Here is a 26,687-nt window from a genome sequence, read left to right as displayed (position 1 = left end):
TGTAACCACACGAGCAGGGAACCGCATCACCTCGCAATCTGAGACTGAATGCGGTGAAGATCAGCTTAATTTGCTATCTGTAATTCACATAACACACCTACACTCTAGACCCTAAACCTATATGGTTCTAGTATTGAAGGTCACTTTTCCTTCATGTCGTCAGTTTTTAACACCCATTATTTTATATATGTGATACAATAAAGTTATGTTTTAAATCATTCACTTAACATACAGAGCGTGAACCTGAGTGCTGTATTTGGGTTCTATCTCTACTTCACTCCATATTATAAACAGGTCATCAATGTATCTGTAATATTTGTAGGGTTTGTGGAGGCATGTAGTTAGGAATCTTTGTTCAAGATTTTTCCCCCCTCTCTTTACACTGTTTTAGCCATAGATTAGCTGTTTTAGCCATAGATTCCTTTGTATATCAGAATTGCTTGACCGGAAGAAGAGAGGATAACTCTCGAAAGCTTGTCCTATGACATAAATTGGTAGTCCAATAAAAAAGGTATCACCGAATACTGAAGAACTCATTTATTCTGCACTATCGCAACTGGACTAACACGGCTATTTTCTGCTTTATATATATATATATATATATATATATATATCACAACAAGAGAAAAAATATTAGCGCCAACCTATCACTATATAATATCTCTATAAAAATAAAAGGTGATTGTAAAAATAAAAGTAAAAATAATAAATTTTCTGTGTTTTTGTATATATATATATATATATATATATATATATATATATATATATATATATATATATATACACACACACACACACACACATACATAGATTATGTTCTAATCTTATGTACTTTTGTCTGTGTTCAAATTTACATTACTTGATATTGTATTTGGACAATACAAAGCTTACGTACCATAAAACTGTGTTGTTAATTTTCATTACAACGAGTTTGAGAGTGTGCACGTACTGCTGCGACAGACTTTATTCTAACAAATCACCAGTTTGTACCTGGCAGGTACCTGGAATAGCTTAATCTGTTCACCCAGAGCATGCCGCGTTCCAAGCCAGGGGTGATGCCCGGCTGGTTTAAAATGGTTCAGGATTTATTAGGCTGCAATGTTTCACGTGTCCGCCAGATGGCATAAATGCATGAATTGTAATGCAGTATATATATATATACTGTACAGTATATATATATACTGCATAACAACCCCTATAACCCCTAACATACAGTACTGTACACATACAGTACTATATATGCACATCAATGATACTATGGGCCGGCGGGGGCGAGATGTGTTTGCAGCAGAGAGAGATCCGCTGCTCTCTCTGCGCAAACATCGGCACATTAAAAATTATTTAAAATATTTTTATTCATAGTGTACATGTGCAGGGGGTCTCCGGAGCTGAACCGCGTTGGTTTCAGGTCGGGGGACCCCCTGCTCCCCGAGATACAGACCCTTTTATGAGGTGCCAGTATCCCTCTGCGTTTAAAGGTCCCGATCACGTGACCGCGGCCTGTAAACAAAGCAGAGGGATACCGGCACCCGCAAAAGGGGCCTGTATCTCGGGGTCCCCTGAGCATTAATTTCTGGCTCACGGAACCCCCTGCTCACTGTACAATATTATTAAAAATACAGAAATGCTGCTTTGTTACCATAGCACATAGCCGCTAAGGTAAAGAACGATTCTTTATTGATGTGTGTTTTATTTATACTGTACATGTGCAGAGGGTCTCCGGAGCAGAACCGCTGTGGTTTTAGGTCCGGGGACCCCCTGCTCCCCGAGATACAGGCCCCTTTAGGGGGTGCCGGTATCCCTCTGCTTTGTTTACAGGCCGCGGTCACGTGATCGGGACCTTTAAATGCAGAGGGATACCGGCACCTCATAAAGGGGTCTGTATCTCGGGGAGCAGGGGGTCCCCCGACCTGAAACCAACGCAGTTCAGCTCCGGAGACCCCCTGCACATCTACACTATAAATAAAAATGTATTTCAAATGTATTTATTTATAGTCATTTATTTATTTATTTAGATTTAATTTTTTTTGGGCGGCTGCTGTGTGTGAGTTTTTTTTATTGTGAGTAGTGGGGGTGGGTGAAGGGGGTATTAGACCCAACGGTGGTTGTTTAGGGCTTGCGGGGGGTAGCGGGAGGGCTTAACCCCTTCATGACTGTAGCGGTATTAACTGCTACGGTCGTGAAGGGGTTAAGTGCACCCGCAACCCCCCCGCAAGTCCTAAACTCACACCAAGGGCCAAATACCCCCTTCACCCACCCCCGCTACCCACAATAAAGCGGGCACGGTGGGTTAACCCCTTCATTGCCTTAGCGGCTATATGCTATGGCAATGAAGCAGCATTTCTGTATTTTTAATAATATTGTGCAGGAGCAGGGGGTCCCCTGAGCATTAATTTGTGGCTAAGGGAACCCCCTGCTCACTGTACAATATTATTAAAATACAGAAATGCTGCTTCGTTACCGTAGCACATAGCCGCTAAGGTAAGGAATGAGTTTTTATTTATATATGTTTTTTATTCACAGTGTAGATGTGCAGAGGGTCTCCGGAGCAGAAACGTTTTGGTTTTAGGTCCGGGGACCCCCTGCTTCCCGAGATACAGGCCCCTTTAGGGGGTGCCGGTATCCCTCTGCTTGCTTTACAGGCCGCGGTCACGTGATCGGGATCTTTAAACGCAGAGGGATACCGGCACCTCATAAAGGGGGCTGTATCTCGGGAAGCAGGGGGTCCCCCGACCTGAAACCAACGCGGTTCAGCTCCCGAGACCCCCTGCACATGTACACTAGGAATAAAAATGTATTTTAAATAATTTTTAATGTGCCGATGTTTGCGCAGAGAGAGCAGCGGATCTCTCTCTGCTGCAAACACATCTCGCCCCATTGATGTGCATATACAGTACTGTATGTGTACATTACTGTATGTTAGGGGTTATAGGGGTTGTTGTTATACAGTATATATATATATATATATATATATATACAGTATATATACTGCATTACAATTCATTATAGGGGACGGCTTCAAAGACAACAGCTCGCAAACGCCCCCATGTGTTTTTACACGGCATAGCCGAGTTAGAATAAAGTTGGTCGGCACTATAGTATGAATGCTCCACATGGTCACAATTTTAGCAATTGCTTTGAACAAATTTGTTTGCATACAGCCTTGTTTTGATTACACCTTTTATTGACAGTGTCTAATGTCATGGCAGTGTATTTGTTAGTTAAATCATGTATGAAACCCAGGTTTGTCCAGTTCTTTAATCCATTTATATAAGTGATGTAGTACAATTTATTAACATGTACTCGTGAGTTAATCAAAGTGTGCTTAAAAAACATTACACAATAAACTTAGATAGGGTAATGTATGTATTTTCAACACATACAATGTTGTGTTTGTATGAGCCAATAATAAGTTCACAAGTACTTTGAACATGACAATATTTATTCATTTTCAGACAGCAAGGTTTGAGATCTAGTCAATGGGCGTTGCGTTGAATGTGTGTGTTGTAGGCGTGTGCGACCTCTGCCACGACCACGTAACATTATGGGGCTCACTATAGCATTTCCTGGTGTTAGCAGTGGCATCGTTTCACATGGCTGTGTAGTAGGCAGTGGCATCGTTTCACATGGCTGTGCAGTAGGCAGTGGCATCGTTTGAAATGGCTGTGTTTAGTTGGCAGTGGCATCGTTTCACATGGCTGTGAAGTTGGCAGTGGCATCGTTTGAAATGGCTGTGTATTTGGCACTGGCATCGTTTCACATGTCTGTATAGTCGGCACTGGCATAGTTTCACATGGCTGTGTAGATGGCAGAGGCATCGTTTCACGTCTGTGTAGTTGGCACTGGCATAGTTTCACATGGCTGTGTAGTTGGCAGTGGCATCGTTTGAGCTTGCTGTGTCGAGTGTAATGTACCTGACATGTGTGTATATGGTTGTATCTGTACCAAAGCAGAGACATGCTCAGTTTCCTTTGTTGTGTTACATTGACTCAGCTTTTTCCATGAACCCAACACAGAGCACCAGTATTTGCGTAGCACTGTTCTCTTAGTTGTTCCTAATCGTATTTTTTTTTTTTGGCTAGCAGGAGAAGCTGGGACCAATGTTGCAGGAGCAGAAGAAGCCACAAAGCTTGCAGGAGAAGCTGCTACGAATGGTGCTGCAGCAGCGGGATTGAAGGTTGCAGGAGAAGCTGTTACGAATTGTGCTGCAGCAGCGGGATTGAAGGTTGCAGGAGAAGCTGTTACGAATTGTGCTGCAGCAGCGGGATTGAAGGTTGCAGGAGAAGCTGCTACAAATTGTGCTGCAGCAGCGGGATTGAAGGTTGCAGGAGAAGCTGCTACGAATTGTGCTGCGGCAGCGGGATTGAAGGTTGCAGGAGAAGCTGCTACGAATTGTGCTGCAGCAGCGGGATTGAAGGTTGCAGAAGAAGCTGGCACCAATGTTGCAGGAGCAGAAGCCATCAACGTTGCAGGAGCAGAAGCAACAAACCTTGCAGGAGAAGCTGCTACCAATTGTGCTGAAGCATTCAAGGTTGCAGAGAAGCTGCTACAAATTGTGCTGAAGCATTCATGGTTGCAGGAGAAGCTGCTACGAATTGTGCTGAAGCATTCAAGGTTGCAGGAAAAGCTGCTATGAATTGTGCTGAAGCATTCAAGGTTGCAGGAGAAGCTGCTACGAATTGTGCTGAAGCATTCAATGTTGCAGGAGAAGCCGCTACGAATTGTGCTGAAGCATTCAAGGTTGCAGGAGAATCTGCTACGAATGTTGCTGAAGCAGAGGTCTTGAAGGTTGCAGGAGAAGCTGCTACAAATTGTGCTGAAGCATTCAAGGTTGCAGGAGAAGCTGCTAACAATTGTGCTGGAGAGGAGACAATCAATGTTGCAGGAGAGGCTGCCAATAATGGTGTCTGAAATGATGGCAAAGATGTTGCCGGAGAGGAGGACAATGGTGGAGATTCATGCTTTGAAGTAGGTGTTGGAAAAATGCCTAAACCACGATCAAATGTAGATGAACCAAGATCATGTCTTCTCGACAGTATTGCACAGGCCTGTAGCTCGTTCTGTTTGATCAGACTTTCGTCTATGGAATGTAACAATGAATTGTGTAAGTCGAATGCAGTACTATTCCTGTTTAAAATGTTTTTAATGTTGACCAGCTCTGCTACGATTTCCTTTTGCACAGCCATCATGTCTTGGTGACGTGTTTTTTGTGAATTGAAAAACCGCTGTTCAGATTGTTGTTGCGAAGACAAGTTATGTTGTTTGCCACGAGCATGTTTTCTAGATGTTAATTTCTGACTATGTGACATAGATGCCACCGATGAAGAATCTGAAGCTACCAAGACAGGAGTTATCTCTGAAATGAAATGATACAAATAATAAATTTACACACCTTTATTAAGTCACATAATGTGTATTTTAAAAGCATGATAATTTCATTATAACTAACACCTTCAATGCGGACATCAGTCCATAAATTAAATATCTGCTGGTCAATTGTGCACTACAAATGTAATGTAATAGAAAAACATACTTAGAGTGTGACCTGCAGAAGACATACATACATACATACATACATATATATATATATATATATATATATATATATATATACAAATACAACTGTATGCTGTATTAACTATATGTATAATATATATATATATATATATATATATAATTTCAGGGATGACAATTTATGGTATTTAAACACATTATCCTACTATTTATATTGAGTCTACAATATCAGCTGTATATTGTGAATTGTTCATAGTTCTTATAATTCACACATGTAATTGTCCCATGCTAATATGAATGATAACCCGGGTACATTTGTGGTGATATTGTGTGTGGTTGCCACAACGTGCGCACGCCCAAATTAGTGGCTGTGGTTAGCCAGCTGTCCTATAGTATGTGCACGCGCACAGCAGTGAACGTGTAGCGGGACAATCGTCAAAGACAAGTCAAAGTATGTGATTGTAGCTTGTGATACTGAATGTGTATTACTGCAAACAGTGTGTATATACATTTTGACGTTGCACATGTTATTTGAGACAATATATTGTCATATGTGTTATTAAAATCAATTAAATCTAAATAACTACACATACATCGACAAACACACCCCATGAACCCGTACACACAGTGTGCATCACGTGCCACAGCGTTCACACACAAGGTTACACAATATAGAGAATTTTCAGGGCTCACCTTCAATTGGTAATGGTGATGAGACCGCAGATGCATGTGAGGAGACAGACGATGCAGATGAGGAAACTGCTGATGCACGTGGTGAGACCACAGATACTGGCGCCACTATGTACATTTGATATAAAATTGGAAAAAAATGTGCAAGTTACATACACGTTCAATAAGAATATTAATGTAATTACATCCTTATTGTGTATATATGTGAGTTAATTCAAATTGACATCAGCTACATCTGAGACATATAAATTGGATTACATTGATGGGATAATATTTTGGTCATACATAGTATGTTTACTATGAATTACAGTATAAATGTGTGTGTAATTTTTTTTCGATTCACATGAAGTTTATGTATTAAATTATTACAAATTACAAGTACATGTGAAACTGTCATGAATTCATATTGTTGTTACCTAAATAATGTGACAAGAATGAATGTAATTGGGCAATTGAGGGCTACATGTGAATTATTATTAATCTAAATATCTTGACGTGTTTGAAAGGTAAATTAGTAATTGTGGAATTGTTGGGTACATGGTCAATATTAGTCAGGTACATTTACTGACCTGGGGGAAATGTAGAGTCGTATATACCAATATCACGATCCCCAGGCAAACCCTCAAGCAATAATGGGTTCAGGATGTGAGCAACCTGCTCCTCCATCTCCGTCAATCTTAAATATGGCCCAGGAGGTCCTTTCCAGTAGTAGTTGCACTTATACGTATGGCATGTATTTTTTTTTAAACATTACTTTTTATATCTTGGAAACGTTTACGACAATTCATATATTTATTTATTTATAAAATATTTTACCAGGAAGTAATACATTGAGAGTTACCTCTCGTTTTCAAGTATGTCCTGGGCACAGAGTAAAACAAATAATACATGGTTACAAGTACAGTTACATAAATGAACAAGGTATACATTACATATATATAGGATCGGACTTGATTGCCACACGCCGAAACAGAGATTTCCACCTCTTTCCACAATTCTTTTTTGACCCTGGCGGATGTCTTGCCTTGACAAGCAAACATAAAAGTGTTAAGAGATATGTTATTAACATATGAAGAGAAGCTAAATGTAGCTATACGCAGTTATATCTATATGATAAATGATTACATGTGTCAACATGGTTGCTGAGGCCACACTGCAAGCGCCTGCACGTCCGCCTAGCGAGCATGCGCCACAAACAAAGCCCTATACCAGGCCTGCACAACTCCAGTCCTCGAGGGACGCAAACAGGCCAGGTTTTAAAGATATCCCTACTTCAGCTCAGATGGCTCAATTAGTGGCTCACTCATACTGAGCCACTTATTGAGTCAGCTATGCTGAAGTAGGGATATCCTGCAAACCTGGCCTGTTTGCGGCCCTCGAGGACTGGAGTTGTCCAGGTCTGCCCTATACCCTCAGCTGCGGTCTGCAAGCGTGGTTTTGATGCGCATAAAGACGTGTCATAGACCGTCTCGTTCAGGGTGCAGGCTTCAGAGGGGGTCGGCGTGCTTACGTGAGGGCGGCACCACAAAACAATGTATGTAAAGTGCTTTGCGGTTGTCAAGGTAGCAGCTGCCCTGTCTCCGAAGTACGGAGTTGACGCTGGTTACAGTTTAAAAAAAAAAACACAGGTTGTTTATTGAAGCTGCAGCAGCGTCACTTTTACTTTGGCAGCAAATGAAATCATTCTTTACAATTATTTAAAGCCAGCAACAACGATCCTTAAACTGCTGTCTCTAGCCCCGCCTCATCCCCTCTTGAAAATGACTGCTTGGGATGATGAGCACAGATCGCCCAGCAGACTGACGCGAACGCACGAGCCCTCCAACTCGTTCCTGTGCCACCCTGAACGAGGCCTAAATATAAGTCTTATAAAACATACAGAACACCTACAAGCTCAAATTGAACCCCCAAAAATACCCACAACATATATATAAGCATATAAGTTTCACAGAGGAGTGCTACTGAGCATGGCAATATGTATTTAAAACCAGAGACATAACATAAAACACAGACAAAGCTCAGTGCACATCCAGAAAAACGTATATACGGTACAGTGCCTAAATATACATGTATAAATAACTAATAAATAAAATGGTCTTTTAGTTTAACATTTTGGCCAAATTGTTGTAAGCCCTTGAGCCAAACTTCACGGCAGACCACGTTTCAAGGGTCCCTACACTAATATAAATTCTTAATAACCTGTGCATTGCCAGGAAGAATGATTTATAATAAATCTGTCAATATAAGTTGCAAAAGTTCTAAGTCTGATTGAAGCTTTTATTAACCTGTACATTACCAGGAAAACCACTCTGTAATAGATTTGTCACAATCACACTGCATGCAGGCAAGTTCCCCTGATAGTTGGAGATGCCATGGAGTGAGCTTTTAACCATTTAAATGTGGGAGGGAGTGAGCTTCAATTGGATAGGAGGTTGCCACCCTCCAAAACAGCCAGGAAGTGTAAGGTCGCTGCCCGCTGCGGTTCCTACCTCGGCTGCCGGGGCGCGCGGCACCCGGTCAAGTGGACCTCCTCTTCTTCCTGAACTCCCGGCAGCCCCTGCTGCCCATGCGCGCCGCCGTGGAAAGGCCGCGCGCGCGCCTACGGCTCCTGCCTTTCAGTCCGGCGAACTCAACCCGCCCCTTCCGTCGCGCGTCGCGCGCGCGCTACTATGTCCATCTCTACAGCCGCCAATGTTATTGTTCCGTTCCCACCTGTTCTGCATCCTGCCTCAGCCTATCAGCGCTCTACCTACGTCTGACATCACCGCTGGAGGTTCTCATTGGTTCCTGTCAGTATTTAGTGCCTCCAGCCCTGAGCTGATTGCTGAGCATAGTCAGTCTCTAGTTGTGCTTGCTACAAGCTACTTCGCAGTCTGCTTTTGTCTTCCGTCACAGACCCTAGCCTGAACCTGGACTCCCGATCTCTGGCACCCTCGAACCCCGGCTCGCTCAACGAACTTCTACCTTCTACTCTCCTCGACCCTGGCTTTGGACACCGACTACTCCTGATCTCTCCTACCCCGGATCTGGCAAGTACCTCTACCACTCTACTTTCTCCTCTCCCGAACAAGGCGATCTACACGACTCTGCTTACCGGACTCGCTCACGCGGCTGTAGGGCGGTGGTTTTCCTGTATCCCCACCTCGGCCTCGCGGTCCAGTCCGGTTTGTGGTGAGCACTCTTATATTCCCGTGACATTATGCTCAGCCCAACAGACCTGGACTCCGCCGAGGTGGGTCGACGCCTGAGCGAACACGATGGCCTGTTCAAGGAAGTAGAGAACTGTCTCTCCCAAAATAACCAGCGTATGGAAATGCTCCAAAATTCCCTGGGTACCATTTCGGAGCAACTCAAATCCCTTCTGTCCTCTCCCGAGGCTGCTGCCGCTCCTCCTGCTCCTATTTTCTCTCCGCCGGTACCTTTGAATCATTCCCCGGAACCTCGTCTACCTTACCCCAATCGCTATTCGGGAGAGCCTTCAGCATGCCGTGGCTTTCTGGCGCAGTGTTCCGTCCAATTTGAACTGTTACCCTCTCACTTCCCGACTCCTCGTTCCAAGGTTGCGTACATCTACTCTCTGCTGACCGATGACGCTCTGGCCTGGGCTACACCCATATGGGAGCATCGCCCGGAGCTGACCTCCAGCCTGGACCGGTTTTGTACTGAATTCCGGAAGGTGTTCGATACACCAGGAAGGAGGGTAACGGCCACTTCTTCTCTCCTCAATGTTTTACAGGGTAATCGCTCGGTGGCACGCTACGCACTGGAGTTTCGCACCATTTCCGCTGAAACAAAGTGGAATGATGAAGCACTCGCCGCAGTGTTTTGGCAGGGTTTGAATGACACCCTCAAAGACGAGCTGGCCGCACTGGAGCGCCCTACATCATTGGATGCACTCATCGCACTCAGTATCCGTATGGACCAGCGGCTTCAGGAGCGAAGAGTAGAGAAAGGAAAGCGTCTAAAAGGTACCCAATCCACTTTCTCTTCACATACAGCTCCAGGGGAGCCCGTTGCCGTATCCTCCAAAGAACCCATGCAGTTGGGTGGAGCTCGCCTTTCGTTAACGGAAAGACTACGTCGCCGTCGGGCGGGTCTCTGCCTCTACTGCGGTAATGGTGGACACCTGGTGAGTACCTGTCCCTCCAAGTCGGGAAACGCCAGCCCCCAGTGAGTACTGGGAGAACTACACTGGCCATGGTAACCTCTCCTTTCTCTCCCAAACTACCATCTAAGATACTTCTTCCTATAACTCTATCAGGGGACTTTGGAGACATCTCTACGAGGGCCTTTCTAGACTCCGGTTCTGGGGGGAATTTCATTGATCAATCATTTGCGGAGAGACACCAGATCCCTCTGGTAGCCAAGGATTGGCCCGTAGGCCTTGAAGCCATTGACGGTAGGCCTTTGCAACCCGCATTTATCTCTCATCAGACCATTCCCCTCCGTCTTAAGATGTCAGGACACCATTCCGAACAAATTCAGTTGGATGCCATCCACACGCCGGCAGTAGACGTGATATTGGGTCTTCCATGGCTCCAGCACCATAATCCCCAGATCGACTGGCTTCAGTCACAACCCCTCACCTGGAGAGATCGGTGTCAAGACACTTGTCTGGTTTCATCTAATGCCCTAGTAGCTGCCACACATCCGGAACCCAAGAATCCCCTTCTTCCGGACGCCTACTGGGAGTTCAGAGATGTCTTCGACAAGATTCAGGCGGAGGAATTACCACCCCATCGCGCCTACGATTGCCCAATCGACCTTCTTCCTGGCGCGATTCCCCCCAGAGGTTGTACCTACCCACTTTCCCCCCCCGAGACCAAGGCGATGAAACTTTATATACAGGAGAACCTCCAGAGAGGCTTCATACGTAAGTCCTCTTCTCCAGCAGGAGCAGGTTTCTTTTTTGTAAAGAAAAAGGACGGCACACTTCGTCCTTGCATCGATTACCGTGGCCTCAACAAGGTGACTGTCAGGAATCGGTATCCCCTTCCCTTGATTGCCGAACTTTTCGACAGGTTACAAGGCGCCACTATCTTTTCCAAACTAGATCTCCGTGGAGCCTACAATCTGGTCCGGATTCGTAAGGGAGATGAGTGGAAGACAGCCTTCAACACGCGTGATGGGCACTATGAGTACCTCGTGATGCCCTTTGGTCTCTGTAACGCGCCAGCTGTCTTCCAGGATTTTGTTAATGACGTCTTCAGAGATCTGCTGGATCAACACGTGGTGGTCTACCTAGATGACATCCTGATATTCTCGCAGAATCCCCTGGAACATACTCGGCATGTCAAACAAGTACTTCAGAGGTTACGGGAGAACCGACTGTTCGCAAAGCTTGAAAAATGCCACTTCCATCAGTCATCGACGTCATTTTTGGGGTACATAATCTCCGACACAGGACTCGCGATGGATCCTACCAAGGTGGAAGCCGTCTTGAACTGGCCTCGCCCCCTCTCTTTGAAAGCGGTACAGAGGTTTTTAGGTTTTGCCAACTATTACCGCAGGTTCATAAAAAAAATTTCCTCGCTGGTCGCACCCATCACGGCCCTCACTCAGAAGAACGCCAATCCCGCACTATGGTCCCCCGATGCCATCATGGCTTTTCAGGTTCTCAAGGAAGCCTTTGTCACAGCACCTATCTTGGTGCATCGTGATCCAGCACAGCCCTTCACTCTCGAGGTGGATGCGTCGGACATAGGGGCAGGGGCGATCTTATCTCAAAGGAAGAACCCACAGGCCAGACTGCATCCCTGCGCATTCTTTTCTAAAAAAAATTCTGCAGCCGAACGGAACTATGATGTGGGTAACCGTGAGCTCCTCGCGATCAAGATGGCTTTGGAAGAGTGGTGACATCTATTGGAAGGCACTGAATACCCCGTCACCATCCTTACGGACCATAAGAACCTCTTATATATTGAGACTGCCCGCCGTCTGAGCGCTCGGCAGGTACGTTGGTCCCTTTTCTTCACCCGGTTCAACTTCCTGATTTCATATCTCCCGGGTTCCAAAAACACTAAAGCCGATGCACTGTCTCGTCAATTCTCTGTAGAGGACAAAACCGAAGATCCCCAAGAGACTATCCTTCCTCCGAAATGTGTCCTGTTTGCCAGTACCTTTGACGCACTATCAGAGATCACCAAGGTTCAAGATCAAATCCCGCAGGGTCTCAGGGTGCCAGTTGGACGACTTTTTACACCCCCTACCTTCCGTCAGAAGGTAATGCAATGGGGGCACGCTGCTAAAACGGCAGGTCATCCAGGGATCAAAAGGACTATTGACCTCCTGCAACGAACGTTTTGGTGGCCTAGCATGCGTAAGGACATTCAACATTTCGTCTCAGCATATTCCACCTGCGCACAGAACAAGACTCCATGGAATAAACCTCCAGGACTCCTGCAAACCCTCCCTATTCCCGATCGTCCTTGGGAACATCTCTCGATGGACTTTATTGTCGACCTACCCAAATCCAAGGGTATGGACACTATATTAGTAGTGGTCGATCGCTTTTCTAAACAAGCGCACTTTATCCCACTTAAAGGTCTACCCAGTGCCCCTAAACTTGCCGAAGTATTTGTCAAGGCTCCATGGGTCACCTCAGACCATAGTTTCTGATCGGGGGTCACAATTTGTTTCAAAATTCTGGAGGGCCTTCTGTAAAAAACTTAATGTGGCACTTCACTTCTCCTCGGGATACCACCCACAGACCAATGGTCAAACTGAACGAACCAATCAGTCACTGGAGCAGTTCCTCCGTTGTTTCATATCGGACTCTCAGGACAATTGGCTCGACCTACTTCCTTGGGCGGAATTCGCTCACAATAATCTCAGGAATGAGTCCACATTACAGTCTCCATTCTTCTCTAATTTTGGCTTTCATCCCTCCACCCTTCCTCAGTCTGGGCCGAGTACAGGAGTTCCAGCTGCAGAAGAGAGGATTCGGGATCTTCAAGCTTCCTGGTCCAGGATTCGGGATAATCTCAAGCGGGCCACAGCCATGCAGAAAAAGCAGGCGGATCGGCATCGTCAGAGACCACCCGATTTCGTTCCAGGTCAGAAAGTATGGCTATCTACTAAGAACATACGCTTGAAGGTCACATCCCCAAAGCTGGCACCCCGATTTATCGGTCCATTCCCTATATTGAAGAGGATCAATCCGGTTACCTACCGACTCAAACTACCTGCTACCATGAAGATTCCCTCCGCCTTTCATTGTTCTCTACTCAAACCGTTTGTACCCAATCCTCTGATCCAACACATCACATCTTCCCCCAGACTTGTCAATGGACAAGAAGAGTTTGAGGTACAATCCATTGTAGATTCTCGCATCTCTAGAGGAGGCCTCCAGTATTTGGTGCATTGGAGGGGTTTTGGACCCGAAGAAAGGGCATGGATTCCTCAAATCCACGCCCCCAGGCTGGTACGGGCATTTCATTCTAAGTTTCCGCTTAAATCTGGTAAGGATCGTCCGGTGTCCGACCCTGAAGGGGGGGGTACTGTAAGGCCGCTGCCCGCTGCGGTTCCTACCTCGGCTGCCGGGGCGCGCGGCACCCGGTCACGTGGACCTCCTCTTCTTCCTGAACTCCCGGCAGCCCCTGCTGCCCATGCGCGCCGCCGTGGAAAGGCCGCGCACGCCTACGGCTATTGCCTTTCAGTCCGGCGAACTCAACCCGCCCCTTCCGTCGCGCGCGCGCTACTATGTCCATCTCTACTGCCGCCAATGTTATTGTTCCGTTCCCACCTGTTCTGCATCCTGCCTCAGCCTATCAGCGCTCTACCTACGTCTGACATCACCGCTGGAGGTTCTCATTGGTTCCTGTCAGTATTTAGTGCCTCCAGCCCTGAGCTGATTGCTGAGCATAGTCAGTCTCTAGTTGTGCTTGCTACAAGCTACTTCGCAGTCTGCTTTTGTCTTCCGTCACAGACCCTAGCCTGAACCTGGACTCCCGATCTCTGGCACCCTCGAACCCCGGCTCGCCCAACGAACTTCTACCTTCTCCTCTCCTCGACCCTGGCTTTGGACACCGACTACTCCTGATCTCTCCTACCCCGGATCTGGCAAGTACCTCTACCACTCTACTCTCTCCTCTCCCGAACAAGGAGATCTACACGACTCTGCTTACCGGACCCGCTCACGCGGCTGTAGGGCGGTGGTTTTCCTGTATCCCCACCTCGGCCTCGCGGTCCAGTCCGGTTTGTGGTGAGCACTCTTATATTCCCGTGACAGGAAGAATGATTTATAATAAATCTGTCAATATAAGTTGCAAAAGTTCTAAGTCTGATTGAAGCTTTTATTAACCTGTACATTACCAGGAAAACCACTCTGTAATAGATTTGTCACAATCACACTGCATGCAGGCAAGTTCCCCTGATAGTTGGAGATGCCATGGAGTGAGCTTTTAACCATTTAAATGTGGGAGGGAGGGAGCTTCAATTGGATAGGAGGTTGCCACCCTCCAAAACAGCCAAGACTAGCTGCACAAGAATTATAAAACATACAGAACACCTACAAGCTCAAATTGAACCCCCAAAATACCCACAACATATATATAAGCATATAAGTTTCACAGAGGAGTGCTACTGAGCATGGCAATATGTATTTAAAACCAGAGACATAACATAAAACACAGACAAAGCTCAGTGCACATCAAGAAAAACTTATATACGGTACAGTGCCTAAATATACATGTATAAATAACTAATAAATAAAATGGTCTTTTAGTTTAACATTTTGGCCAAATTGTTGTAAGCCCTTGAGCCAAACTTCACGGCAGACCACGTTTCAAGGGTCCCTACACTAATATAAATTCTTAATAACCTGTGCATTGCCAGGAAGAATGATTTATAATAAATCTGTCAATATAAGTTGCAAAAGTTCTAAGTCTGATTGAAGCTTTTATTAACCTGTACATTACCAGGAAAACCACTCTGTAATAGATTTGTCACAATCACACTGCATGCAGGCAAGTTCCCCTGATAGTTGGAGATGCCATGGAGTGAGCTTTTAACCATTTAAATGTGGGAGGGAGTGAGCTTCAATTGGATAGGAGGTTGCCACCCTCCAAAACAGCCAAGACTAGCTGCACAAGAATTATAAAACATACAGAACACCTACAAGCTCAAATTGAACCCCCAAAATACCCACAACATATATATAAGCATATAAGTTTCACAGAGGAGTGCTACTGAGCATGGCAATATGTATTTAAAACCAGAGACATAACATAAAACACAGACAAAGCTCAGTGCACATCCAGAAAAACTTATATACGGTACAGTGCCTAAATATACATGTCTGTGTTTTATGTTATGTCTCTGGTTCTAAATATAAGTCTGTCCGCGAACATGACGAGGGGCGATGCCAGTACGCTAAATAATAGCATGCATATACGTAAACAATCACATGTATATCCTTATGTGATATCAATGTCTAAGCACAAATATTAACGAATACATGTAAATCATTATTTGTATGACACATTTGCATAATGATTTTACCGACTAATTTTCCATAAAGACGATCATACCGCTAAATAAACTTCATATTGCGTTTCTTTTCGATCCGCTTCTTGCGTACAGTCTTCTTTTTAACTACTGAGCTGCTCTGCTGCTCTCCCCTGTTGTTAATGGAACAGACTGAAGGACACTCGCACTGTCCCCAACACGCACAGACATACCACCACCAACAGATACCCCGCCACTCACACGCTCACGACCACCCTCACTAACACGCCCACGGTCACCCTCACGACCACGGTCATCCTCACGACCACCCTCACGACCACGGTCACCCTCACGACCACCCTCACCCTCACGACCACGCTCACCCTCATGCCCACCCTCACGACCACCCTCATGCTCACGATCACCCTCACGACCACCCTCACGCTCACGACCACCCTCACGAGCACCCTCACGCTCACGACCACCCTCACGACCACCCTCACGGGCACTCACATGCTCACTCCTACGCTCACTCACACGGTCACTCCTACGCTCACTCACACGGTCACTTCCACTACTGTCGTCCATAACAACACATTACACAATCACTCACAAATAAGATCTAAATCAAATAAATGACGCACCAAACAAACACTTTCACACTCACAATAACACACAATAGTACAGCAAATTTAACAACAAAACACAATCCTTTCAAACTTTAAAACAACTCTAGCTCTCTCAATGCCACTAGCCTGTGTGTCTCTCACTTCCGCACAGCAGCACAGACACTGATTAAAAGAAAGACACCATTTAAATAGGCTTTTGGGATTTGGAATGTCTCGCAAAAATATCGCCGAGAGGAAAACAAAGTTCAAATCCAGTTGATAAAAACATCGACACTTATGATCCATTTGCCACAAATGACAGAGGCGATCACATCGCATCAACATTATCGCCGAGTTTCACAAATGGAATATGATTGTTTATCGAGCTTTTCTGAATACCGTGATAGGAACGGCAAAAAAAGCGTCATTTTAAAAGTCATGGCGATTTTTTTTATCAACCCTCTCTGAATAAGGCCCTGTGTGTCTCTCTCTCTCTCTGTGTCTCTCTCTCTCTCTGTGTCTCTCTCTCTCTCTGTGTATCACTCTCTCTGTATGTATCACTCTCTCTGTGTGTATCACTCTCTCTGTGTGTATCACTCTCTCTGTGTATCACTCTCTCTGTCTCTGTCTCTCTGTCTCTGTCTCTCTCTCTCTGTGTGTATCTCTCCCACTGTCTCTCTGTGTGCGTTTGTGCCGCTGTAAGGATTACCGAAAAACAGCCGCTCCGCGCATCCTCTCGAGCACCACCACGCACGCGCGGGGTGCCTATGGACCACATTCCTTACCAGATGCGCACAGCATGCATGCGCGCCAAAATGGCGTCATCCGACGCCGCGGACTCTGGCTCCGCCCCCGGATCATGATGCACACTGACTGCGCGCAGAGCTCGCATGTGACACGTGCACCACGCCCCCAAGCTCCGTGTCAAGATTCTTTAGCTGCACAAACAGCTACACCTGCTCGTTGAGCCCTGGACCTATCACAGCTACCACCCCATTGGGGCTGGCTGATCCAGCCTATATATGCTCACCAATGTTATAGGCACATTGGCTGAGCATAGATTCTTGTTACTCCTAGCCCTCCTCTGCCCACTCAAGTCGGGAAATGACCAATCCCCACGGAGTCCCAGAGGAACCCCCATGGGAGTACTTTTCAACTCTTCCATCACCAAAGAACCCCTACCCAACAGAATCCTGATTCCTGTATCCCTTCAGGCTCCGGGCCTCGCGGTGAGCGCATCCGCCTTCATCGACTCTGGTTCCGCAGGAAACTTCATAGACCAAGAATTCGCCACAAGGAACAACATCCCATTGGAAAAAAGAAAAACCCTGGTGGGTTTGGAGGCCATTGATGGACGTCCCCTGCAGCCGGCCTTCATCATCCTAGAGTCCGCGGAAATCTCCCTGGTATGCGAACAGACCCACAGGGAGAACATAACCTTAGACGTGATCCACTCACCATCCGGCGAGATCATCCTGGGCCTTCCTTGGCTACAACGCCACAACCTAACGAATCCTGAGCTTGCGTGTACTGATTGATCTGTGTGGTTGATTTCAAGTGCTGGTTGGTTAAAGTGTGTGCAGTTAGAACCAGAAGCAATTTGAACAAGGAAGCAGTTAAACAAGGTATAGTTATTGAAGTACAGTTTACTGTTAGTACTTCTAAACTTAATAGTTGCTAGAATGAGCAGGATTGAAAATGCCACTCAATGCACATCTTGCCACAAGTATGTGCACTTGGAGCAGCTGTTCCAAGGAGCATACCGCTGTGAGAGGTGTGAGCGGGTGGTCTCTTTAGAGTCAGAGATTGCTGATCTGAAGAGGCAACTTGCAATATTGAGGGACATTGGCAATCTTGAAAGGGAATTAGAGCTAACTGAGCAGGCCCTTGCTTCGACTAGTGGTGCAGATGGTGGCGCTGTTAGTGAGGAGCAGGTAGGTAGCTGGGTGACAGTTAGAAGGGGAAGCAGGGGCAATAGGGAGAGGCAGGTTGTTTCTGAGCTGACACATCCCAATAGATTTGCCATGTTGAGTGAAGATATTGGGAATGTTGGGGCAGAAATGGCAAGGCTGGGGGAGACAAATTCCTCTAGCAGCCAGGGGAATAGTTCCTCTAGCACAGTGGGGACCCAGGATGCTCAGATACAAAGAAAGATTTTGGTGGTAGGGGACTCCATTATTAGGAAGGTAGATAGGGCAATCTGTTGCCGGGACCGCATGAACCGAACAGTTTGTTGTCTCCCGGGTGCTCGGGTTCGGCACATTGCGGATCGGGTAGACAGATTGTTGGGGGGGGCTGGGATTGACCCGGCGGTCTTGGTACATGTTGGCACCAATGACAAAGTTAGAGAAAGATGGAGGGTCCTAAATAAATGATTACAGGGATGTAGGCCAAAAGCTTAAGGCAAGGACCTCCAAGGTAGTATTTTCTGAAATACTACCAGTGCCATGCGCTACCGCAGGGAGACAGTCAGAGATAAGGGAGGTTAATGCATGGCTAAGAAAGTGGTGCAGGAAGGAGGGGTTTGGGTTTTTAGAGCACTGGGACTCCTTTTCTGACAGGTGCCATCTATATTCTAGGGACGGATTGCACCTCAATGAAGAGGGATCTTCTGTTCTAGGGGGGAGAATGCTAAAAAGGTTGGAGGAGATTTTAAACTAGGATGGAGGGGGGAGGGGAATGAAACAGATAATGAACTAAATGGAATAGATGAGGATACAAGGTTGTATGGAGGTAGAATGAGGGCAAGTGCAAGTTTGAGAAGCAGTCAGATACCCATAGTAAATAGAGATAATACTAGAAAACTTCTAAAGACTAAACCAAGTGGGAGCAGAAAGAAAGGAGCAGATAAGATAATAGTACAGGCTGAAAAAAAAAACTTAAATGCATGCTTGTTAATGCAAGAAGCCTGACAGATAAAATGGGGGAGCTTGAATTAATAGCTACAAGGGAGCAGTATGACATCATAGGCATTACTGAAACATGGTGGGATGAAACTCATGACTGGACAGTTAATTTAGAGGGTTATTCTCTTTTTCGGAAGGATCGAACAAATAGAAGGGGAGGTGGAGTATGTTTATATGTTTAACCGGCTCTAAAACCTATTATAATGGATGATGTCTATGAAGGGAATGATGAAAATGTAGAGACCTAGAGACCTTGTGGATAGAAATTAGCAGTGGAGGTAAAAGTATAAAGAAAATGTTTGTGGGAATATGCTATAAACCACCAAATATCTGTGAGATTGAGGAAGCTAAAATACTTTTGCAAATGGAGAAGGCATCAAAACTGGGTCATGTTTGCATAATGGGGGATTTTATAGACATAGACTGGGGCAATGAGATTAGCGTTACAACAAAAGGGAACAGGTTTTTGGGGGTGCTTAAAGACAATTATATGACCCAAATTATTGAGGAACCAACCAGGAGAGGGGCAGTTCTGGATTTGGTCATATCAAACAATGTAGAAGTAATAACAAATATTGAAGTCCTGGAACATTTGGGTAACAGTGATCATAACATGGTCTCATTTGAAATAAATGATCAAAAAACAGATTACTTGGGTTCAACAAAGACTTTAAACTTTAGAAAGGCAGATTTTAATAAACGGGGTCTAATCTAGTAGTAATACAATGGGATGATGTTTTTGCAGGGAAAAATGTAGAAGATAAATGGGCAGTCTTTAAAACATTGTTAGAAAAGCACACTTATCAGTGTATACCCTTGGGTAATAAGTATAAAAGAAATAAGTCAAAACCAATGTGGCTAAATAAACAGTTAGGGGAGGAAATGGACAAGAAGAGGAAGGCGTTTAGATTCTTTAAGTCAGAAGGGACAGAGACATCGTATCAGAATTATAAGGAATGAAAAGGGGAGTGATGTATAATAGCGCTAATGGGGATTACAAACAATTGACCCTACTCTAAGGGTGAGCCCTATGGTCGGAAGGCAGCCTGGTGGTAACTTGACAGTACAATCAGAATAAACAGCAAATAAACAAAAGAGATACCGACGCCTAATGAGTCCAAAAATAATGGAATCCTGGATATCCAGTAGAAATAGTTCCAGTCCCAAGGAAATCAACAGTCTCTGTATCCTGGGGTATTCAGATAAGACTTGATGCAGTGGAAGTGGAACATGCAATGAAAAAAGAAATATTTAGTGCAACACAGTTTAAACAATTTATACAGACATAATTGCAACTGGCTGGCATAAACAGACAAAACAAACAGACACACTAGACAAACAACACTTAAGCAAAGCTAATGATAAAAGTTGATTTATTAAACTAGAAGATAATAAGGACAAATGGCTGACAGACCGCTCCGGTGGGTTAAAACCTAGATAACACTCACAGGACGGCTGCTGGTAGTTCGCATAGTACCAATGGAGGCTGGTGACCGCGTGTGGGGGATCCGCTGGGTGCCTCAGATGCCTTGTATTCCTTCTGCGTCTCTCTACTGGCAAAAACCGGAAGTGACGCCGTCCTCGTGGCGGACCGGAAATGACGTTGCCGGATGTGACGTCAGAACCTGGCAATCTCCAGTTGAAGATACAGGAAAAGGCGATCTGCACCTCCTTGCCCCACAGTTGTTGGAAAAATGCACTCAGCACTTGTACTGCTTGTAAATATAAGCCACTAAATGTCCTATATATGGATAAAAAATGCCCTACGCGTTTCGTGTCTCAACACACTTCCTCAAGGAATGTAACAAAAATTGCAAAAGGCCAATCAAATTAGCAAAAATGGATAATGAAAAAAGGATTGCAATAGAAAGTAAGGTCAACCCTAAAAAGTTCTTTAAGTACCTTAATAACAAAAAAATGAGAAAAGAAAATATAGGACCCTTTCAGTGTGAGATGGGTAGGCAGATTATTGGAGATAAGGAAAAAGCAGAGGTATTAAACAAATTCTTTGCCTCTGTGTTTACCAGGGAAGAATCAAGTTCAATAGTAGCGCCACAGGAGAAAGCCACAACCTCCATATTAATGAACAATTGGTTTAACTGAGGAAGAAGTTCATAAGCGACTTGAAAAAATTAAAGTAAATAAGGCACCTGGGCCCGATGGCATACATCCAAGAGTTCTCAAGGATTTAAGCTCAGTAATTGCAAAACCATTATATTTAATATTCAAGGACTCCATTTCCACAGGCTCAGTACCACAAGATTGGCGTAAAGCAGATGTGATGCCTATATTTAAAAAGGGAGCTTGATCACACCCGGGGAATTACAGACCTGTAAGCCTGACTTCAATAACAGGGAAACTACTTGAAGGTTTAATACGGGATAATATTCAGGAATACCTAATGGAAAACAAAATTATTAGTAATAGTCAGCATGGATTTATGAAGGATAGATCTTGCCAAACTAACCTTATTTGTTTCTTTGAGGAGGAAAGTAGGAATTTAGACCAGGGTAATGCCATTGATGTGGTCTACTTAGATTTTGCAAAGGCTTTTGATACGGTTTCACACAAGAGGTTGGTGTACAAAATAAAGAAAATTGGACTCTAATAATATATGCATCTGGATTAAAAACTGGTTAAAGGACAGACAACAGAGGGTTGTCATAAATGGAACTTTTTCAGGTTGGGCTAAAGTCATGAGTGGAGTACCTCAAGGATCGGTACTGGGACCCCTGCTTTTTAACTTGTTTATTAATGACCCTGAGGTTGGGATCGACAGCAAAGTCTCCATCTTTGCTGATGACACTAAATTGTGTAAGGTAATAGAATCAGAGCAGGATGTAATTTCTCTTCAGAAGGACTTGGAGAGACTGGAAACGTGGGCAGGTAAATGGCAAATTAGGTTTAATACAGATAAATGTAAGGTTATGCATTTGGGATGCAAGAATAAAAAGGCGACTTACAAATTAAATGGAGATATATTGGGGGAATCCTTGATGGAGAAGGATTTAGGAGTGCTTGTAGACAGCAGGCTTAGCAATAGTGCCCAATGTCATGCAGAAGCTACAAAGGCAAACAAGATCTTATCTTGCATCAAACGGGCAATGGATGGAAGGGAAGTAAACATAATTATGCCCTTTACAAAGCATTAGTAAGACCACACCTTGAATATGGAGTACAATTTTGGGCACCAATCCTAAGAAAAGACATTATGGAACTAGAGAGAGTGCAGAGAAGAGCCACCAAATTAATAAAGGGGATGGACATTCTAACTTATGAGGAGAGGCTAGCTAAATTAGATTTATTTACATTACAAAAGAGGCGTCTAAGAGGGGATATGATAACTATATACAAATATATTCAGGGACAATACAAGGAGCTTTCAAAATAACTATTCATCCCACGGGCAGTACAAAGGACTCGGGCCATCCCTTAAGGTTGGAGGAAAGGAAATTTCACCAGCAACAAAGGAAAGGGTTCTTTACAGTAAGGGCACTTAAAATGTGGAATTCATTACCCATGGAGACTGTGATGGCAGATACAATAGATTTGTTCAAAAAAGGTTGGACATCTTTTTAGATGGGAAAGGTATACAGGGATATACCAAATAAGTATACATGGGAAGGATGTTGATCCAGGGATTAATCCGATTGCCAATTCTTGAAGTCAGGAAGGAATTAATTTTTCCCCTTAATGGGGTTTTTTGTTTCCTTCCTCTGGATCAATAAGTAAGTATAGATATAGGATAAAGTATCTGTTGCCTAAATTTAGCATAGGTTGAACTTGATGGACGTACGTCTTTTTTCAACCTCATCTACTATGTAACCCACTCATTAACTGGGCCAAGCAAAGACCCATCTCTTGGAACCAACAATGCTCCACAACATGCGCAGTTCCACCTCAAAAGATCTGCAGCATGAAGACCCCAGAGGAGCCACAAGACGTTTTACTAGAAGAATACACTGAATTCAGAGACGTATTCGACAAAGCCTGGTCAGAGGTACTACCCCCCCCATTGATCCTTCGATTGTCCTATTGATCTCCTGCCTGGTTCTATCCTGCCTAGAGGGCGCTCTTACCCTCTTTCCCTCCCGGAGATGAAAGCTATGTCCCAATACATCCAGGAGAACTTCCAAAAAGGGTTCATCAGGAAATCCTCGTCACCGGCAGGGGCTGGATTTTTTTTTGTCAAAAAGAAAGATGGTACTCTAAGACCCTGTATCGACTACCGAGGACTAAACAAGATCACCATTAAAAACCGCTACCCACTACCATTGATATTGGAGCTGTTCTACCGTCTACAGGGATCCACCATATTCACCAAATTGGACCTCCGTGGTGTCTATAACCTAGTAAGGACCCGTCAAGGAGACGAGTGGAAAACGACATTCAACACAAGAGACGGCCACTACGAATACCTGGTCATGCCGTTCGGCCTGTGCAATGCTTCAGCGGTCTTCCAAGACTTTGTAAATGAAATATTCAGAGACCTGCTGAACAGATTCGTTATTGTTTACCTGGACGACATTTTAATTTTTTCCAAGACCATCTCAGAGCATATTAACCAAGTCAAACAGGTACTTCTACGCCTTCGTCAACACCACCTCTACGCCAAACTGGAAAAATGCATCTTCCATCAAAAATCCACTACCTTTCTAGGATACATCATATCTGATTCGGGGTTCTCCATGGGCCCCTCCAAACTGAAAGCCGTCATGGACTGGTCGCTTCCCACGTCCCTCAAGGGCATCCAGAGGTTCCTAGGCTTTGAAAATTACTACAGAACGTTTATCCACAAATTTTCTTCCATTGTAGCACCCATCACGACTCTCACTATGAAAGGAGCTGACGTTGTGTCCTGGCCACCTGCAGCTATCCAGTCCTTCAACGCCTTCAAGAAAGCCTTCATCTCTGCACCCATACTGATCCACCCCAATTCCAGACTACCTTTCACATTGGAGGTGGACGCATCAGACATCGGAGCCGGCGCCATTTTGTCACAGAGAGGATCACCGTCTTCAAACCTACACCCATGTGCCTTCTTCTCTAAAAAAATTCTCATCGGCACAGCAAAACTACGATGAGGGCAATAGAGAACTACTAGCCATCAAACTAGCCTTAGAAGAGTGGAGACATCTACTGGAAGGGACAGAGAGTCCCATTACAATCCTCACCGACCACAAGAACCTCATGTACTTGGAAAGCGCTCAACGACTTGGAGCACGTCAAGCCCGCTGGTCCCTATTCTTCTCTCGTTTCAATTACATCATATCATTCATACCCGGTTCCAAGAACGTAAAGGCAGATGCCCTTTCCCGCCAGTTTGTAACAGAGAACAAAACCGAAGCCAAATCAGAAACCATCCTGCCTGCCAGGTTCATCATCTCCGCCAACACATTTGACATAATGGATGACATCCTGCGGGATCAAACTAACATTCCGGAAGGTCTGGAGGTCCTGGATGGATGCTTCTTCGCAGCACTTCCCTTCCGCAAAAAGATCTTGGAATGGGGACACTCATCAAAAACCGCCGGTCATCCTGGTACCAAAAGAACCGCAGACTTAATCACACGGACATTCTGGTGGCCTGACATGCAAGGCGACATAAAGGAATTCACCAAGGCATGCACCACATGTGCTAGGAATAAGGTACCCCGCAGCAAACCGCAAGGGCTCTTGAATCCCCTACCCATCCCAGACCGCCCCTGGAGGAACCTATCTATGGATTTCATAGTAGAGCTGCCAAGATCCAGAGGTATGAACACTATACTTGTAGTCATAGATCGCTTCTCGAAACAGGCACATTTTATTCCACTTAAAGGCCTACTGAACTCTCCCACACTAGCGGACATATTCTGTAAGGAGATCTTACGTCTCCACGGAACTCCCACGACCATCGAATTGGACAGAGGGTCGCAGTTCGTCTCGAGATTCTGGCGGGCATTCACAAAGAAATTGGACATCTCCCTGCATTTTTCATCCGGGTACCACCCGCAGACAAACGGACAGACAGAAAGGGCCAATCAGTCCTTGGAGCAGTACCTGCGCTGCTTCATCGCGGACACTCAGGACGACTGGGCAGACCTTCTCCTGTGGGCAGAGTTCGGCCATAATTCCCTGAGGAATGAATCCACACAGGTCTCGCCCTTCTACGTAAATTACAGTTTTCATCCGGCACGACTGCCCAACTCTTCCCCGCCTTCTGGGGTTCCTGCAGTGGACGACCGGATCCAAGCACTGCAAAATTCATGGACCAAGATCCAGAGTAACCTAAAAGAAGCTTCTGTCAGACAGAAGACCCAGGCAGACCGCTACCATCGCGAAACTCCAGAGCTGAGACCGGGAGACCAAGTATGGCTGTCCTCACAGAACATACGCCTTAGAGTCTCCACACTCAAACTGGCCCCAAAATTCTTGGGTCCATTCAAGATCTTGGAAAAAATCAATCCGGTGGCATACCGCCTGCAACTCCCCTCTTCAATGAGGATTCCATCTGTGTTCCATATTTCACTACTGAAACCTGCATACTGCAGCCTCCGCTTCCCTGATCCATCTCCTGAACCACCGGGTCCTCTAATCATACAGGGCCAGCAGGAGTACAAAGTTCAGGCCATCCTAGACTCCAGGCTTTCTAAAGGGACTATCCAGTATCTCATTCACTGGAGAGGATACGTCCCGAGGAACGATCCTGGATTCCACACCAGCAAGTCCACGCACCCGAACTCATCAAAGAGTTTCACCTGAAATACCCCCTGAAGCCTCGCAGGGTTCGCCCAGAGGTCTCCTCTGAAGGGGGGGGGGGGGTACTGTAAGGATTACCGAAGTACAGCCGCTCCGCGCATCCTCTCGAGCATCACCGCGCACGCGCGGGGTGCCTATGGACCACATTCCTTACCAGACGTGCGCAGCATGCACGCGTGCCAAAATGGCGTCATCCGACGCCGCGGACTCTGGCTCCGTCCCCGGATCATGACGCACACTGACTGCGTGCCGAGCTCGCATGTGACACATGCACCACGCCCCCAAGCTCCGTGTCAAGATTCTTTAGCTGCACAAACAGCTACACCTGCTCGTTGAGCCCTGGACCTATCACAGCTACCACAGAGGCTGCCCCCCCGCTCCACCCCCCATGGGGGCTGGCTGATCCAGCCTATATATGCTCACCAATGTTATAGGCACATTGGCTGAGCATAGATTCTTGTTACACTGTGTTTACCCTTGCTATTCCTGCCTTGTTCCTGTCCTGTTGCTTCGTTTCAATTTTTGATCTTCTGTGTACCGAACCGGCTTGCTTTGACTACTCCAACCTCTGGCTCCTGATCTTGGCTACCTCTGACTCCTCGCTCCTCTCTAATCCTGAACTCGGCATTGCACCTCGACCACTCTCCACTCTCCAACCCTGACTTTGGCAAAAGTACCTTCTACGCTCCGGATATCTCCTACGTTGAACTCGGCAAGTATAAAGACTACTCTGATATCTATATCCCTGACCCTGCTGTCAAGACAAACCTACACTCCGGAC

The 26,687-nt window shown here is 45.5% G+C and overlaps 1 protein-coding gene across 2 annotated transcripts in view; it reads right to left on the bottom strand.

Moving 5' to 3' along the window:
• Positions 1–3,458: 3,458 nt before the first annotated feature.
• LOC142496574 (uncharacterized) overlaps positions 3,459–26,687 on the bottom strand; it is a 32,037-nt gene continuing 8,808 nt past the window's right edge. For both annotated transcript variants that reach the window (XM_075603241.1, XM_075603248.1), the window contains 3 exons: positions 7,137–7,228; positions 6,208–6,312; positions 3,459–5,356 (listed from right to left, as the gene is read on the bottom strand). In XM_075603241.1, the coding sequence (XP_075459356.1) occupies positions 4,527–5,356; positions 6,208–6,312; positions 7,137–7,228 (1,027 nt within the window). In that variant the 3' untranslated portion in view covers positions 3,459–4,526. The remainder of the gene's footprint in view (positions 5,357–6,207; positions 6,313–7,136; positions 7,229–26,687) is intronic.

This window comes from Ascaphus truei, chromosome 1, assembly GCF_040206685.1.
Source record: "Ascaphus truei isolate aAscTru1 chromosome 1, aAscTru1.hap1, whole genome shotgun sequence".
NCBI lineage: Eukaryota > Metazoa > Chordata > Amphibia > Anura > Ascaphidae > Ascaphus > Ascaphus truei.
Note: the sequence above shows the minus strand (reverse complement) of the source record. Positions and strands in the feature narration are given on the sequence as shown.